This window comes from Cyprinodon variegatus, unplaced genomic scaffold, assembly GCF_000732505.1.
Source record: "Cyprinodon variegatus isolate N-32 unplaced genomic scaffold, C_variegatus-1.0 Scaffold68, whole genome shotgun sequence".
NCBI lineage: Eukaryota > Metazoa > Chordata > Actinopteri > Cyprinodontiformes > Cyprinodontidae > Cyprinodon > Cyprinodon variegatus.
Window position 1 is genome coordinate 666,399 of NW_015150521.1, and position 19,858 is coordinate 686,256.

At 35.6% G+C, this 19,858-nt stretch overlaps 1 protein-coding gene across 1 annotated transcript in view; it reads left to right on the plus strand.

Annotated features, from left to right (window-relative positions):
- The first annotated feature begins 1,095 nt into the window (after positions 1–1,095).
- baiap3 (BAI1-associated protein 3) overlaps positions 1,096–19,858 on the plus strand; it is a 53,291-nt gene continuing 34,528 nt past the window's right edge. The window contains exons 1-2 of the mRNA XM_015371987.1: positions 1,096–1,293; positions 10,062–10,207. Coding sequence (XP_015227473.1) covers positions 10,071–10,207 — 137 coding nt within the window. The 5' untranslated portion in view covers positions 1,096–1,293; positions 10,062–10,070. The remainder of the gene's footprint in view (positions 1,294–10,061; positions 10,208–19,858) is intronic.

Sequence of the window (19,858 nt, forward strand, 5' to 3'; positions counted from 1 at the left end):
AGGAGGTCTCTCCCTCGGGTCCTTTACCAGAGACTTGCAAGCTTGAGGGTTCTGCGCATTATCTTTGCTGTTCCTAGAACTGCACTTTTCTGGACAGAGATGTCTGATCTATTTCCAGGGATCTGCTGTAACCACTCCTTAAGTTTGGGGGTCACTGCCCTGAGTGCCCCAATGATCAAGGGACCACTGATGCCTTGACCTTCCAGATTTTTTCCAGCTCTTCTCTGAGCACCTGACTGTGTCAACCACAACAGCTTTTCTCTGCTTTTTGTCCACCACTTCACTGCAGTATATATATATATATATATATATATATATATATATATATATATATATACATATATATATGTAAGGCAAAGGCAAGGCAAATTTATTTGTATAGCACAATTTAGTACAAAGACAATGCAAAGTGCTTTACATGATTAAAATACAGGAAGATAAAACAGAATCAAAGCAAGTAGGAAAAAATAAAAAATAAATGTATGTATATATATATACATTATTTTACATTTATTTATGATTAATAAAAAGTTAATAATATAAATTTTAATACTTGTGCTGTATAAAGAATGGTAAACTTATACAAAATACTGCATGCCAAGCACATCAATTTCGAAAAACTTTTACATTTGGAGAGTGTTTAATCTTTATTTCAAATGATAACCACAAATTACTTTCATTTCAAATTATTGTAACAATAATATGTGACATTATTTTAGTTGGTGCAGCATCTTTCTTCTCTAGCTAAGCTAGAGAATAAATTTTGTGTAAATGCTATAATACAGCAAGATATTTTTTATCTTAAGTGACCATGCCATTTCCTACTGGTTTATACCTACCCTGACATTTCCTCAAATGTTATGAATTAAAACATTAACAAGGATTATCTGCTTCAAAATGGTGCTTTGATGAATATCTTTAACATGAAAATAATCCTTAAAACTGTTCTCAAAATTTGTAAAGGTGGGAACAAGTTCATGGATAGATGCGATATTTACGACAGCAGAGAGGGTCCTTGAAGCGTCACTCCACTTCCTATGACCATATTTGGGGTGGCATCGGGGGAGCGGAGGGGAAGCATTTCGAGAGACTAATAAGAGCTTTTGTCTGTCGTCTTTCTGAGGAAAAAGACCCAAACGTTGTTTTCTCATAAGTTGACTGCGTCACGTTCACAGCAAGGAGCGACATCCTGCTGCACTGATCAGAGCTTTGATTGCAGGAACTCTGACACAAGCAACCTTATAAAAAAAAAAAAAAAAAAAATCACACCGGAAAAACTGTCCAAAAACGCAGGTAAGGGAAAATATATATTTTGTTTATAGAAAATATATGCACTATTGTTCATGCAAAATTATGCACTAGTTGATGTTTATTCTGCATTTGCGAAATGTGATCCTGCACTGGCACCTGTTGATTTGAATTAAGTTCTAGATAATTTCAGATGAGCCATTCAAAGAAGGACAAAGTTTATTTTATGTTCTCTCTAAGTATGAGAAAGAAGGGAATTAATAAGACTTTAGCCCTGAATTATACCTGCCAGACATATTGTGTTAAGAAAATAACAAATGATATTATTTTGTCTGGAATATTAGCAGAAGTTCATTTTTCTGCTCAAACAGCAACTCATTTGAGTGTAAAATGGTAAAAATTAACCCACTCGGAATTATAAATGGGGATGTCAATAAAATCTTCTGGCTATAGAGCATTATTAACGCATGGATTGGAATACATGTTTGTTGGTCATGCATTTATTGAAGATTGCATTTTTGGTCAATTCTGCAAAATGAAAAAGATAAACAAAACAAAGGTAAAATGACATTAGGGGTTTTGAAGGGATTGTTGCATGTTGAAAATATCCTGAGTTGAATGATGCATTTGATGGTTTGTTTCAGAAGCAGTACTGTGGAGAATCCTGTGGGGGTCTCTCTCACTCTCTCCCTCTGTAATTCACTGACACACACTCACAGACATCACAGCTCGCACTGTCTTACCCCAGAGACAGCCCTAACCCCTCACTGCTTTCAATATACCTGTCCTGCTTATATTGACAACAACTGCATGTCCAGTTGATTAAAAGGGCAATAAGAATCATCAGGTTTTACCATCTATCATTCATGTGTCAGCTGCTCTGTGCAGAGTATTATTAATTTAATTGTCTATATCTTGGAGAAATCTTTTGGGAAACATGATCTGTCTTTAAGTGCAGCTCTCAGTAGATTTTCTTTAGAGGCACAACCAGCAAATCCTAGCCTCATCTCAGACTGATCTATATGTTTAGTAATTACATTTTATTACAGGGAGAATATATGCTCATAACTCATAAACCACTTGTTAAAAGCACAGCTTCTCAAATGTTGAGGCATGACACAAAATGGTGATAGTAATGTATTACAACTGTGCTGCTTTGTTCTGACTGTAATTACAGCCTGTTGAGCACTACTATGAGTTCAGAGAGTCTTAATGTGGCAGACTGTCTTGTCTTGGATGCAGATTGATGTTTTTGCGTAAACTATGGAGGTGGCTTTATTGCGTCTGCAGAAAAACTCAATGGCTGCTATTATTGACTACAGAGGTACTTCTCAGAGTGTGATCAGGCTGACAAAAGAATGTATTATTGGGGTATAAAAAGCAAGACTTTGAGCCATTGTGCTCCCTGAATTTTTTTTGTGTTAAACTGTCAGTGAATTCTGCAGCTTGGCTGTGCAGCAGAGGCTTTTTACAAAAGCAAACAGCCGTCAATTCTTGGAATATTCTCCGGCAATCAATTCTGAAGCCAAAGATCCTGTCATGTGCCTTAATAACGTAAGCTGCTTGGAATAGACAAGTGTTGCGCATTTCAGCTGGTTATGGATTATGTGTTATCCACAGGTAGCTGCTGTTCAAGTTCATAGTCATGTCTGCTCTGTTTTTACATCCCTCCATCCTTCTGTTTGGAAAGCTTATTAAGGGTTCGACACAGACCTGACATCGTTTAGCCTATGAGTCCCTAAGGCCCTGCCACATAATAACATTAATGGTCATTGATAAAGCCTTTTGCCTCGTCTTTAAGCTAATCAGGAAACATCAGCACCACTACAGCATAATCTCCTCAAGCTTGTGATATGATTTGTACCCTTATCCCCTCTGGCTGGTTTGCGGAACAAAGCCATGGGAAATATTGAGGTCTTAAGTGAAAGTCTTGTCACATTCAATTACTGTACATGAGCAGGCTGTGTCTTTTCATATTCGAGACTCGGAGGAACCGTGAAAAATAGTCTATATTCGGATATTGATTTTAATTTGAAATTATTAAGACCCTCTCCTTGGTAAATGAATAAATTGCGTGATGATCTTTATTCTCTCCCTACTGTATCTTTGGATTTATGTTTGAGTGCATCCAATAGACCTTATAATATACCTTAAGTATTTAAAAGGGTAATATGCTCTTTGAAAATTATTTGAACTACGGGCAAATGTTTTCATCATTAAACCTGTTATTTAGAAAATGTGCATCTGAATAAACACATTTTAATGTGGAGGGGATGTTTTTTTTTATCCTTCACAGAATTACATTTACCTGTATTTACCGGTTCCTTTCCCTCCGCGGTTACCATAGAGACACTCCATCCCCATCAGCAAGTCGACTTTGGCTGCAGGGCTCATCAGCTCTCTCGCAGGAAAGACTCTGTTAGGCATGTGCCTCCCTGGTTTGACTTGGGCACCACTATAGTGAGAGAGGCATTTACTTAGCTTTGACAGTGTTTCCCTGGAAGCCCGTGGCCCAACGACGGCGGCACGTCACCCCGTTTTGTCACTTCGGGTTGACGAGCGAGACCGTGTGAAATCCAGCTGGGAGAAATCCACCCCTGTAATTGAAATGAGTTCACCTGGGAGACAGCTGCAGCGTGGCGCCTGGTAGCTGTCACAGTCTGTGCATGTGGAAATGATAGAAGAGCCCTGAGCAGTTATCACTCGGCCTGTGACACTATTGTTTAGAAGTTGGGAAACACTTTTCTGCTCAGTGCTCCCACCAAATATGCCTATGATATTATGGATGGATTGCCTTGAGAGATGCATAAAAACAACAAAAAAAAGAGCAGAGAGCTGCTAAATAGGAGTCACTTGATGGAGCATGAAACGTTGAGCAGTTGTTCACCTGCAGTGACAAAATCCACATAAATATAGATGCAGCTCAGCTTTAAGGTGGAGGTGCTTACACTCCTATTGAGCATTTTGATTACTAGAAGCTTTGATTTGTAATATTTTTGTCACCTTTTTAACATCTCTTGATTTTATCCTCTCCATTTTTGTTCACTGTTTGCAGATTGTGTTGAATTTGTTTGCACATTTTAGTTGATTTGTGGTCACAATAAAGAGTAATTGTAGAGTGAGTACAATGGAGCAGCCCTCCATCCTGGCTCACCATGCCAACAGAGTATGGTCTGATGGCTTTAAAGAAGACAAAAGCTCCCCTAAAACATGATTTGCTGAAGCTCTCTGAGATTGCTTACAGGCAGTTGTTTCTTTTTATCTATTATGCAATTTTGCCATAAGAAAATATTTCTCCCATTGCCACCCTTGACACCGCATGAGAATATTATTTTAATGTTCTTTTTTTTCTATGATATTTTAGTATGGCTAAGTAATGCATCAACAATATTTTTCAGGTATTTAAAGAAGATTAAGAATTGGACACGATGATAATCACCACAGTTTAGCAGCATCTTTGCATTGAAACAAAAAAAAAAAAGATCCACTTGCTTAGATACCTCCTAAAACTTTAAAAATGTTACCTTGACAACAATTATGAGTGACTTTGCATTTTCATTCCATAGAATGAACATGTTTTTGATCACCAGGTATATTTACAATCATAACAAAATATCGATTTTATGCAAGTTTCAGAATTGCATAGTGGCCTTTATTCAGTTAGCTGACTAATGGTGTACTACAATGGATTGGGTGGGGGGGTGGGGGTTGTTACTGAGGAAAAAAAGACAACACTCTAGCATTTTCTTTTTCACATTGTTAAAGTTCAAGTAATATAAATAGTAGAATGGGGTTTATTTTTCAACATTTAACTTTTTAAAACCGTGCTGTACCTTAATATAATAATGATGAGAGACCCATGCTTTTCTGCACACATGCAGTTAAGATAAATATTCACTGGCTATGTATCTACAAGAAAAAGCTGCAAAGTCTGTAGTTTAAATCCCAATGTAAAGCTTTCTGTGCAAAATGTTGTCCATGTGTGGATGGGGTTTATGTGGGTACGCTACACCTATGGAATACCCTACTGGTTTCTTTCGTGAAAATGCATGCATGTTAGCGTAATTGACTACTATAAGCTACCATTATACATTAAAGTGTGTAAGGGCACTCTGTGTTGTTCCCTGTAATGGATTGGCAACCTCTCCAGACTGCACCCAACCTCCCTGACCATTGACTGATGGACATAGGGACCAGCCCCCCCACAAACCTGCAAGGATTAAGCTTGTGCAGAAAATCGATGGATGGATTGATGTCCATGTTGGATTCTTGTCAGAACTATCCACATGTCATATTTTCTCTAAAGCAGAAGAAGTGCCTAGCCTGCAAACAAAGTATTAGTGAAATACCATGTTCTTGCATGTACCACAAAAAAACCAAACATAGTTATGTGCTTTAAAGCAAAAATTCTATTAATGTCGTGCCACCCTCAGCAGCATAAGAAAAGTTACACTATAGAATAGAAATAGGTCACAGTTTAACAAGAGTGGAATTTCAAAGTCCAAGAGCGAAACCTTAAAAAAATGACTGTATATCTTTACTGCCTGTATTGTTATTTCTTTAAATTTAATAATTATCCACAAAAATAAAGAGGAATCAAATTTAATGCTACTTATGTTGTTTGTGCGTCTGCGCTAATATTCACATGCAGGCATGGAGTTAATCAGTCAAAGACAATCAATAAGCTTCAGTCGATCAAACATTCATTTGCTATAAAAAAAAAAAAGCTGACAGTAGATATTTTTTGGTTCGTCTTTGTGGCTCATTAGCTTCCTTCTATTAATCACTTCATTCAAGGCATTTACTGCTGGTTAAAAACTAAGATAGTTTTAACTTACTTGCAGAGACGGAATCAGGCACACATACCCAGTTGCTGAGGGCTGGGTGTTAAGTTTCTGCCCACTAAATTTAAAGCATTTTGAATTATCATTGTAGTTAATCATGCTTTGTAAATAATCTTGCCAAGCCTTTTCAATTTGGAGGTAACAATTAATCTTTTGTTTACATTTTTACAGGAAATAAGAAAGTTGAATTTATAACAGTTATGTCTGATATAATTATTGATGTCTATAAATTGTAATAGTTGATGACATAAAATAGCAAACAAACTATATCTTGCAAATATGTTTCCAATCCAAATGAAAAAGACAGAAGAAACTATTTGGATTACAGTCCTTCTGAAATGTGACCTTCAACAGGTTTGTTTGTGATGAACTTGGCTAAATAAAAAAAAAGACACACAATAATAGATATATTTAAAATATATACAGTTGTAATGTCCTTTGTAGTAGGCTTTTAAAAATGAAAAGTAAAAAAAGGTAGCATATTTTATTGGTCCATAAGAATTAAGAATAACATGCAGAAAAAACCAAGAGGGCTGTAAAATATTGATAACATATTTGCAAGAAAGACATGAAAAACAAAAAAATACAAAAACATTCTTAGAAGGAAAATTATAAGCACGTTTAGAATTTATTGCATATTCAGAAGAAGAAATGCACACAAAAAAATAGCATGAAGATGGTGTGAGTCCAGTCTATAAGATGGACTGATGGTCAACTGATTGTGGGCAGGATGTCTGTGTGTGTTAGGTGTATGAAGAGCTGTATGTGGAGAGAAGGAGGGGTGGCATAATATCATATATAATATTTCTTGACTTTAAAAATATTTATGCTTTGTCTTGATTTTTTATTTGTATATTTTTATGCAAACAAAAAGCTAAAAATTAACTCATTATCTCTGCTGCCTTTTTCTGAGACTTAAAGGTATAGTAGAGGATTTTTGCAAATTTTGGAAAAGACCCGCCCACTCGAATAAAAAAAACAAACAAATGAACATGCACAACTCTGTACCCGCTCCCAGGAGGGAACCCCTATTAAACATGTGAGAGAGCATGCATGAGCCCATTTCTCCTCGTGCACGCTCTGTTTAAAAGTTGCTGTTTGCATCGCTCATACAAACTTACTTTCCAAAAGAAGATTTGCAATTCCACTATGTGACTCACCTCTAGTAAGGGAAAATGGGGAAGAGCACGTAAGACGGCCTTACGTAAAAAAATCACCAGAATTATTGACAATTAGGAGGACCACTTATTTTGATGATCCACCTGGAAAAAGAAAATCCTCCACTATATCTTTAAGGTGTTTTCACTGAAGTTGATGCACTTAAACAATCATAGGTTTCTTAAAGATAACATTGGCTTTGTCTTTATACTTTAAAGCTGTTACTGCGAGGCTCGAAAGCTTTAATAGAAATGAGATATTCTCTACTGTATAAATGGATGACCAGTACCTCTTATGCATTGTAGACGACACATTGATAGTGTCTAATTGTACTGGAAGCTCATAGCTGCTTCCTGTACCGATGTCAGCCTCCTAGATAGACAACAGACTGCTCTTTGGCTCAGACTATGATGCATCTTGTACCATGAATTTTGGGCTTACTCCGAGTGGGAGCTCTGAGTGCATTCTGTTTTCCATTCTGTTGGCCGAATTATTACACTCAAAGAGGCCTGCATGTTTCATTTGCTGGATCCATTTGCAGTAAGCACTCCAATACAAAACAGACAAGCCTAAACTGTGCCTTTCCAAATCAAGTGAGAAAAATGAATTAGCATCACCTCCAATAGGGGCTACAACAACAAGCACCCTCTTCCTGTAAGCACACCAGGCTAATTGTCCTCAAACCACTGACAATAGTTCGTTGCATCATTTTCACATAGATGCGAAGACATAAGCTGTCATCTGTTGAAAAGAGTAACTGACTGCCTGTCTGAATCTCTGTCTGTCTCTGAAAACAACTTCCTATCAATCAAACCCTACCTTTGTTTAATCTTTGTTGGATCCTTTTTATGTTTTGTCGCCTCTATTTTTCACCGCTGTTTACGACTGTTGAAATTTGACAAAAAGATGCAGACTCAAACAGCCGGGGCTTTTAGTAGTGCTTTTAAAACATATTTGGCCTCTTAAAGCTCTAGTTTTCCTTTTTTGTCACACCTAAATATGGCAGATTATCTAACCAGTTGTGCTATAGAAGATATCCTGGGTAAAAATTAAGAGCAGCAATACAGACTTTGCTTATTAAGGAAAATGCTATCTAAACCGCCATAGCATATGTGAGAGCTTAATTAGCCCATAAACCTAATAACTGGTTATCTTACCCTTTACAATAAGAATCATCAGCAAGGCATTTTTGATTACTTTCAAATTGTCTTTTACATATTTTATTTTAATCAGCCACATTTGAGGTATTTTTAGCATTAACAACAGAAAGTTTAAGCTCTTTCCTTTGCTTTTTAAGCTTAACTATATATTTTTTCAGGTTTATGCTTTGATTATTGTGTTAATGAATTGATCTTGAACTGAAGCCTGACATACTTTGTGGTAGTACAGTGCTTATGGTTGCATTAATTAGGGCAAGTTTGCCAGATTAACTAAAATATGTATAGTGTAGTGACAATGCAGCCCAACACCACTAAATCCTTACCACTACATAAGTAAAAGTTTTATTTTTTCACCAGATCTACAGAGACAAAATCCATTTCCTAAAGATGTTGTTTCATGGCAGGCTTGTCTCTTTGTTCTTTGTCATAAAAGCTATTTATCTGAAAAGCAGAAATGAGCTCATGACAAAGCTTTTTACCTAAATTGCTTAAGACGTTTTTGAGCTTTATGAGCAGATCTATGAGCCGAACTGCAGCTGTAGAGACTGGATCTTAACTCAAAAGATCATCATTTTTTATTTGAACGAAAACTGGTTGGACAGCCTTGATATGAGCATGCTAATTTTTATATGATTAAAGGGCTTAACTAAAATTAAAAAGCTGCTCTCCAATGACGGTCCTCCCCTGAAGTCTTATAAAAAAGGTCATCACGAGGAGCTGCAATCAAAAGTGACTTCGGTTAGGGTTGATCATGGACTCTTTTCTGCATTGGTTAAAGGCTGCAGCACCTTTGCATAAAATGGCACTCAGAAAATGTTAAATTTGTGTCTTGTACGTTAGTTTACCTCTTATATGTTGCTTGTTGAATATATCAATATACAGGCCTACTTTTCTTTTATAAAGTATTTCAGTGAAACAACAGTTTTTTTAGTCGTGTGGGGAGAGTAGAGACAGTGAGGTCATATGATTTAGACATAGTTAGAGGACTCTAGGAAGCCAAAATGAAAATTCACTTTGTGGAAAGTGTTTCCGAGTACACCAACTCTGTCTCAGAGAATTGCTTAGCAACACATTACCAGTCTCTCTAAGGCTGCTTGGTAGGCTTACGTTAAGATCACGATAACCCAAGAATAACTTTCTCTGCAATGATAGGATGACATTTGAAAGAGGATGCACGAGAGTGACAAGTGCTCTTATTAAATACAGAAGTAGTTTCACAAAATCTATTGCCAAAGCCTTTGTAAAGTAAAAGTTGACTGTTGTTTATTGTGTTTATGTTTGGAGGACATGCAGTTATTACTGTGTACAGACGGGATTAATGGGTTCCTAATCATATCTCTTGTGCATTTTCTCATTACCAGCTATATACCAACAGGCTTTTCCACAAAAAACAAACAGAGAGCAGCATTGCATTGTCATTCTTCTTTAAAGTTGATTTTTAACTCTTTAAATAAAACTATTATTGCCTAGGAGATGCTTTTGAGTGTTTTTATAAATCTTTGTCCTAAATCTTGTAGTTGCTTAACATTTACAGAGGTATAAACAGAACTTCAGAAGTATGCAGATAAATGCTTTACTCATATAAGCATTGTTTTAATTCTAACATATATATATAAAGATTTCTGATTTTTGGCCTTGCTCTTTTTGCCAGTGAAACACCATGACAACACTACTGGACCTGAAGAGTAGTGTGCTAAGGCAGGTTCAAAGGAGCCAGTCTCTGAGAAGTCGAAGGGAGCCCCCTCCCACTGCCAGCAGCCCCCTCACACACTGTTCTACTGAGCCTTTACCTCGCAGGTGAGTTACTGATGATCATTTATACGCACTTAGTATCTAAGAGTGTTGATTTATACGCATCAACACTCTTAGATACTGAAGAAATGAATCCTCCAATCACTTGATCAATAAAACACAGATGAGTTATTAAACTGAGTCAAAATGTTTTTATTGTGGCTTAACTGAAACAAAGAATTATGGTGTAGAAAAGCTGCAAGCTCAAAAAACAGACAAACAAAATAAAAATAAAAACCTTATAGCATCAGAAACTTCTATCGGAACTTGTTGGGGAGTTTGACCCTTATCGTTTCCCATGCCCAAAAACAAGCAATGTTGGACATCTAAACAAGATAAAATAGCTTGTGTATGTGAAAACTATGTCTTATATCTAGTTATCCTAAAGGTTATCTGGGTATATCGCAGACATAGTAACTTATGGGAATAATATTTAAAACTAGAGACTAGGGCTGAACGATTTTGGACAAAAATCTAATTACGATTTTTTTATGTTAACATTGCGAATTAATGCGATTATTCCGGTTTAATTTCTCACATCTTTTTAAAGATATACAAAAAAATATGTTTCATAATCATTTTATTTATTTAAACTTTAAATAAATCTAATTATTATGAAACAGATTTGTTTGGTCACTATACTGACGGGCATCATGGCTTTCGCTATAAACTCCGTTATTGCCAGAGTTATTTCAGTTTGCCGTTTCGCATTTTGTTCGTAAGGAGTAACACTTTCAAACAGTTCGGTCAGTGATCCCTGTCGGGTGGTACTTTGCTTAATTTACGTTGAGGCACTGGTGGCCATGCATCTATCATACACAGCCTTGTGGTGTTTTTTTAAGTGTTGATAAAGGTTCGTTGTGTTACCTCGTGAGGTTGCACCAATAGCACGGCATGTCCAGCCATGTTTTTTTTTTTTTTATTATTTATACTATTATTTATATTAATTATTATTATTCTTTTTTAAACCCAAAATAATCCCAAAACAAGTGACGTACTGCTCCTCTTTGGTACCAGACCTTCAGTTGTTTCAGTTTTTGTCCAGTCTGAGGCCATTGTTCAGCAAGTTAGTGGCGGAGGATATCGAGTTTCCTTCCGTGTTACTTTGCTAGGACAAATAATCGTTCAGCCCTACTAGAGACATAATACTGATGCTTCCCTCAAAATTCTGCCCATAGGAGTAAATAGCCAGGGAGCCATTTGCGGTCCCTGAACAAATATTGTGCCCCAACTCTAAATCCAAAATGGTATAATTTTTTTTCTACTAGAGCAAGTGATTCATGCTGATGGAGAGTTTTCATTTTTATTAGGGCAAAGGTTTTACAAGAAAGTTTAAGGTCAAACACAAAGTATTTTGTTTACCAGGTTTTTGAATTCTTTGTGATTTTATAGTTAATAGGACCACATCTGCTCTATGGCTTTTACAGAGAAGCAGACATTAGTTTGCCCCAAGGCTGCTTTTATTGTTGAAAATAGACAAATATTTTTCAAATATTCATTTTTGTCTGTAAACATGCTCTGTTCACCAGTACTCCATAGTAGAATAGTAGACTTAGTATCCATGGTAGTCCATTTACCACACATTGACATTATATATAATTGAAAAAAAGGAAACAAATGAATTCATTAGTAAGCAAATTTTTATAGATTCTGTTATTAATCAAAAAAAATCCATTGATCAGCTAATCACTTATAGAACTGATAGCTCAAGCCCCACTTTTGTCATATTCTATAGATAAGACTTTGTGTTCTATTGAGGCTTTTCTGTTAAATTACAATTGCTTTTGGAAATAGCAATCATGCAGTGTTTTTTTTAAGATAAAATTTTAATATTAAAAATGTTATGGGGTATTGGTCGGATGTAATATTCTAATCTTACTTTAAATGTCTTGTTTCAATTTTCTCTTGACTGAAAATCATCATAATTAACAGAAATATGTTATCAATCAATATACTTTGTGTGGCTTAATGGATTGAATTAAATTAATGAACTGAGTTACTGAAATAAAGTTTTAAGTAATATTTTAATTAATTAAATGGATTTGTACAGTAGTATTTTGCATAGTAATGTTATTGCAATTGATTTTTCTCTTTAAAAACCCTTTTAGGGGGTCAGGTACAGGTATATACAAGAGAGCAGAAGGTAGGACCTGATAAGGAGGGCTTGCATTCTTCTTAATTCCATCTCCAGTTCCTGTTTCATCATTATACCATCAATAAACATTACGTTTCATGCACCACCTGAGACCAAAGATGTGGATAATTAGACCTAGATCTTTTTGTTATTGTTGCTGCAATTTCTGTTTGCATCCAAAGGTAGTCCACTTTGAAGTTACGATAGAAATATTAGCATTACATGAGCAACAAAAACAGTTTTTCTCTTGTAAAAAATGTTTTTTCTGTAAAACTATAGACCCCTAAATGTTGTTGCTCCAGAGGGATGGGTTTTTTTCATTTGCTTTTGCATCTTTCTCTCCTGTTCAACATCATGGTACAGTAATCAAAATGTTCCTAGCAAGCAAACAACAAACCTTCTGGCTTATCATAGATGATCAAAGTTGATTATAATCGGTGGTTTTGAATATTTAGACGTTTCTTGATCATAAACCTTGCTTTAGTTTAAACATAAGCGGTCTGTACAAGTCTGTTGTGCTTCATCTAAAGCTGACAGATGTAGCTGAGTTATTATTCTCTTGATTGTTGCCACCACAGATAAGTAGTAGCTTTGCTTATGAGATTCTTTTTTAGGAGAATAAAGTGCAGTCAAGGTAACTCAAAAGATAATGACATGTCTTCAGAAATGGCAGCAAAAGCTCTGAAGTAATAATTTATATTTGCTATTCATTTGTTTTCCGCTGGCCGTGTTGTTGAAGCTACAGGTTATAATTTCTTGCCGGCACAATGTGATAAGGACATCACATTTATACCTGAGCCATGGCTCAGTCTGAGAAAGCTATTCAGACATAGACTTTCCCCCTGTGACACATTAACCACACTGTTACATGCACAGACAGGTCCTTCGGGGATATGAATCCTGCTCATTTTTAAAGCAGCTTTACAACATGGTTCGAAAAGCTTCCTGCATTTATTTCAGGTACACATGCTGTGCAGTTTGTCTTCCTAAATCATGAGGGAAATTGTCAAACTCCTCCATCTTTTTTTATTTATCTATTTACCAATGTATGTCAGTGTATAAGAACAAAAGATAGTAAAAAATAAATAGTCTGATGTTTAAAAGACCATATGTTCAGTATGCTCAAAATGAGCTAATAATCATCACAGCAATTGTTATAAAAAGTGATTGTTTATAATTAAAAACAGAAACTTATGGAAATGGCTATACGTGCTCATTTTGTAATTATTTATGTTTTTGTCTGTATTGGATTTTCATATACTGAGGTATGCAGTGAGTATGTGTTTGGTCAATGGTGATACAAATTAGCCAAGTCATAACCCTGCAAACATTATTTGTTTGAGGGGATCTTTAAAACATTTCTTTAGTAACATCTGTTGTTTTCCAACTAACATCTGTTACATAGAAAACCAACTAAGCTTTTCTACAGCCTAAAATTTGTAAATGTTTTATGCTTATAGTTTGTTTTCTTATGTTGCAATATGTGCCGAACCATATAAAAACCACTATAAAACATGAGAGAGCAGAGCCCCAAAAATAAGCAAATTTCATAATGCTGCTAACAGACAAACAAACACGACTAAAAAAACCTAACCTCCTCAGCAGAGGTAAATATCTCAGTATAGACCTATTTTTCAAGTCTGAAGGCTGCTTTATGGGTACTGAATAATTACCGTAGGAAGGGCTACTTATATGAAGTGCTACAACACTGACTTTTGAACTATGAATCTATATGATTAATATGATGAAATGCTCTATAACTGATTTAAAAAGAGGAAAAATAGAATAGAATAAAATAAAATTTCAAACAGTTGAGTTGCTCTGTTTTTATAAGACTCTGAGGGCACCCCATGTGGTCCTTAAGGGCCCCTTGGTGCCCGTGGGCACTACATTGGTTTCCTTGATTGCAATTTCATGATTAAAATGCCTTTAAAAAATAATCTCATAGTTATTTAAGCAGTACTCATGTGTGCGCACATAGAGATTCACCCAGAAGATTCACTATATTTTATATGCTGATGAAGGCATATTTTATATGCTGATGAAGGAATAACTATATTTTATACTCACAATAAATTAGGCTGTTAATTTGGATTGGCAAAACAGACATGGATTTAGCCATAAAGTACCATTGATTTTAAATTTTTAGATTAAGGCAACGAAAATTCTATGGTTTGATGTGACAAAAAAGCTATTTGTGACAGAAATCCAAACAAATGTCTGAAGAAACATGCTAGGGCTGGGTATTTTCGCCAAAGTCCTGAATCAATTCGATTTTTATTCATACAGTTCTAAATCGAATAATTGCAATTCGATCTGTTTTTACAACGATGGAAGTGGTTAAACTGTGTTTCAAAATACTCATGTATTTTATTTTTTCTTGTCATATTAAACACAAAATGCAAACTTGTAAATCGGACAGTTTAAACTTGAGATGTGAACAAAACTGTCTCAAAAGTGCAAACTTGTTTGTGAAAAGTGAAAAAGTGAAGCCTCACTCGTTGTCTGTAACAACTACAGGGTGTTTTTACTGGTCAGCCCCCATTTGTTAATGTCTTCAGTCAACCTATTGGCTATATTTGCAGCTATCTGGCTTGAAGTAATTTTGACTGCATCTTTCCTGCTCATTTGAATGTGAACGTCACGCGTGTCACTATAAAACTAATCGATCTCATTCCCTAGTCATCTATTTTGCAAAAATGTAAAGGAATCAATTCAAAATCGCTTAAATCGATTTTTTTACCCAGCCCTAGACCATGCTCATCCCTTAGCAAGTACTCTACAAACCTTAATGTGATGCATTGTCTGGGCATCATAATCTGTGGCCAGAACTGGGGAACTAATTCCCATACAGGGAAACATGTAAGCAGCCAAATACAGAGAAGTTATTCAATAAAAACGTGCTTGAAAATGCTCTAGGCTCAGACTATGTTTTTGCCAAACCGAATAATGATTAAAAATCTATTCATTTAAAGTTATTCATCTTTAATGGTTACTTTGAACCTACAGTATACTCTTTGCTAACCCCAAATTATGACTAAGTTGTAGAATCTCCAGCACACAGGCATCCCTGAACTGCCTCTGTCTCATTCTTTGCTAGATTTAGAACCTCTCCCAGGGTTGACATCACAAATGACAATACATTCAAATCGCAAGATCTCACCAAAGATCTGTACCTTAATCTCATTTGATTATAAGTGGTGATATTGCAGGGACAATCATTCATTACATAGTGCAAAGCACTCATAAGAGGCTTATCAGTTTGATAACACACTTGTGTATGTGGACATTTAAAATGAATACATTTACCTTGAAAATGATTTGACTACACCACTAAAATCATGTTTTATGGGTGATATTTTTTTCTGCAGTATTTGCACTGGTAGATTTAGGTTTCTAAAAAAAATCATAATGAGATCAACTATGCCTTTTACATATAACTCCCTTTACATATAACCTCACAGCAACATATGCCCAAAATAGATTAGCCAAAGATCTTTAAGTCACAATATATTTGGCAGCATTTTGTATATGGTTGGAACATCACACTGATTTATGTGTAGTTTGTATCATTAGAATGCCTGGACTTTATTCCTCATGAAGCCTATCTTCATGTCTTTATTTGCTTTCCTTTGGGCCAGTGAAGAGGCAGGCAGAATAGTTCTCAGCATACGTTTTGATATGGTAACTAATGAAGTCTCTAAGGTGAATAGAGTCATCTGATATATTTTCAGTCTGGTTCTGAGCTTCATCTTAACCCAAAATAATAGTATGAACCTAGGGTTTCTATGGCAACCTGAATACAGGCTGCTGTCACAATGTGAACTCTAAAGATAACTATTTTTATCGGGGATATTTATATCAGTTGTTTTGTTGTATTTTGTTGTTTTGAATTTGAAATGTTAGTGTTAGCCAACAATGATAATATGAGATTTGAAATTTCTGATTTAATGATTGTCTTTTTTTGTTGTTGTTATCAATAACTTTTTAGGATAAATCAAATATGTTCTGGAGCTCTTCATTAGCAGCGGATCTGAACTGACAGAATATGTCTCACCTTCTTCTCATTTACCGTACCAGTTTCCCCGTGCTGCAGCCTTCCCACTGAGCCTCAGGCTGAGTGCTCATCATTAAATCCAGGCTGTTGATCTTTGTTATCTATTCAGGCTGACGCTGACCTGCCTGCGTCTAACTCTAATTGAGAATTTGCAAATGAGGCTGGGTAGATTTGGACTGCTTCCTTCACAGCCATTGACCCAGTGCTACAGTCAGTCAGTCAGAGCTGAGTCTTTCTGAGTTGACGCTGATGCTGTCAGGCAGACTGGGGATATAAACATTTAATAAAGCTTAGCAAAGTGTAATGATTCCTGGATGTTCTTGCTGAGAAGCTCCTGTGTGCACTACCATGACGTCACTCCCTGCTCCCACTGCTGCTCTAGCAATCAGGGCTGAGCGGTTAGACTTACGACTGCTCTAATTACTTGGAGTTGATGCACCTGGGAGAAACTCTATATATTCCTGGCTCTAGAATCTGGACTGTGGGTAACGACCAGATACACGAAAGCCATTTGTGTGAGTTGACCATCGTCGTTTGAATTTGAACAATTCCAGTTACCATTCTGATTCTTTGTTCGATTGCAGTTCCTATTGATTCTTGATTCTGATTATAATTAAAATATCGAAACAAAAAAACATATACATAGATAGTGGCATGTTGTATAGATAGTGGCATGTTGTATTTAGTATTTACATTCAGTTCGAGTTGAAAGAGTCAATGAAATAAGCAACTTGTTTATTTGTTTTTTAGTAGGGGTGTTTAGTTTCAGGGAAAAAACTGTTTCTGATTCTATTTGACTTATTATTGATGTCATTTTCATTGTTTTGCCAACAAACAGGGCATGTCCTGGTTCGGCGGGGTCTGCAGCAATGCATCTAGCCCTTTTCTGGAACCATGCAGCATCAGCCAAGTAAAAACTTGTTAGATGGCATTCTATAAACCCCTGTTCTGTCCTTACCACCCGTGCTAAAGTCCCTCTCTCCTGTGCTGTGCAGCTCCTATAAATAAAGTTTGTGAGTAGCTAAGTAAAGATCCACATCAGCTGTCTGAGAAAGAAGATGTGTTGTTGGGTCTTCTTTACCTGGTAAGGCGTGTTGTTGGTTTAGGAGAGGTCAGAAGAAATGTAAATGCCCTGAAAGTTTAGGTTGTCTATGTGTTCCCCCTGCCTCCCACTAATAATGAGAAGTGTGTTCTTATTCTTGCTGAATCTTCCATTTTCCGCTATGATCTCCTTGTTCTTTCTTTATGCCAAAAGTTGAAAGTTCTTGGAGATACTGTTAATATTATTTGATTCTGTGCTTTTGTCAGGTTGTTGGGTTCCTGCTGTGCCCATTTTATTATTCAAGTGATTTTCTTCATACATTTCATTGAATGAATCCCACTGCTCTGTAATCATTTGCAGATTAAATTACGTTTTCCTCATTTGTGGAATCACAATAACATCTTAACAGTAGAAGTCTAACAAGATCACTTAGCCCAATATCTGTCATGAGTGCCATACTGCAAACCTTTCAAGGCAAATTCCTCAAAAAACAAAAAGGCATGCATAAATGACACAAAGTATGGACTGAAATAATCCAACTTGAACAGGAAATAAAATTGAAAAAATAGAGATCATTTAGCTGTCTAATGAGTACTTAAACTTTTACTTTATTATTATTAGACCTTCAAAGATACTTGTCAGACTTTAATCTGTTTATCCCTGTATTGTATGAGCTATGAGTTTATACTTTCAAGCAATCTCACCTCGATTCTTTCCTGAGAAAAGATCAGTCATAACAAATTATTTAAATAACACTTTCCAGTGCATATATATTAAATTACTATAAAACATGATGGCAGGTTTAATCTTACTCAGACCAGATAGGTTTCATGGATGTCAGCACTTGCCATGGGGCTTGCCTCATCAGGAAGTGGCCCAGAATTACAGCTAAAAAGCATTTTATACATCAGTCGAGTCACACCCTGCCACATCATCACACCTCACATTATATATATCATTATATAATACACTTGTTTGTAAATTAGAAGACATCACTGGGCCCAGCCAGTCAAGGTAATAGACAGTGTTCTAGATCAAAGACAATTCAAACGCACACTGACAGAAAAAAAAGTCTAAAATTCATAAACTGCTTGGATAAACATTAGTCTTGACACTTAACAGGTAGGTAATATTAGGGTTTATTTATACATGAATAAAAAAAAATAAAAAGCATCTCTTTACAAAGATGGTTTATTCTCCATGTTTCTTTTATCTGTATACGTTATTAATATATATGCATATAATAATATATGAATCAAGTGTAAGGTGATATAAACAAGGGTTTTGTGTTTGTTCTGGATTTTGAAAGTCTTTTAACCTGTAATTTGATGTTGCTTAATTAATAATTACTGTAAAACAAACAGTCTTTTACATCATTGAGGTGGATCTTGTTTATGGTGCAAGCCGCAGGCTTTATTGTTGTGTGACAACCATGATAATTCCAAACGGGGAAAAAAGGATCTTATGTATTTATAATGTAACTAGACGTCTTATTGTTTTTCATGCTGTGGATGAAAGTGATGGGTACAGCCTTAATTATAATTTATGCACTGCCATAGTATGTTGAAGTTTGCAGGGTGCGCCTGTGGTCTCCTTTATACACCCATTTTGTGGTGTTTAAAACAATGCTTTTAAATAGAGGAGCAACATGGGAATCATATTTTCAATTTTTGCTTTGCCTCTGATTCACTCGCTACACAGGAAGACATGATTGAAGCATCTGGATGAATTTTAAAAATAAATTAGAACATTTTTTTTTTTCATTTTTAAGACTTGTTTCCTAGCAACATCAAATCACTGTTATTCTGTGTATGTGTTTGTGTGTATCTGCATGTGTTAGAAAAAGAGAGAGTGAGGCAAAAGACGGAAAGGGATATGAGCAACATTGTACTTTTTATAGATATAAATAATAAATAAATATTTGTGTGTGATTGCAATCATTAGAAATTTATTTTATATATTAATATGTTCCCACCTGTTAAAAAGAGACTGATTCAGATATTTGTCTGACCAACAGAAAATGAGATATATTTTTAGAGGCAACAGTGTCACAGGCAAAAAATAATGATTAAAAACAGTTGTGGAGAAAAACATGTGGCTCAAAAAACAAGTCTTACTGTGAAATTATTCTTATGGGTAAATTAAAGCTGTAATTACATCACAAAGCCCCAATGCAATATAAAGAAATCGTGTGCAACTTTTCACTGTTTTAGCTAAAAAAAACAGGGCCCAAAAAATTTTGGTATAAACTCTTGATAAACTTGACCTCTTTAACGTGATAGTTTGAATTAAATCCTTTAAAGCCAAAATTGCAATAATTAATATTGAATGCTTTCTACTAAAACATCTTAACTAGTCAATATAACTTTGGGAAGAACTATTATACATTATATTTTTCTCAGGGAAAATATTCTACAACCTTCG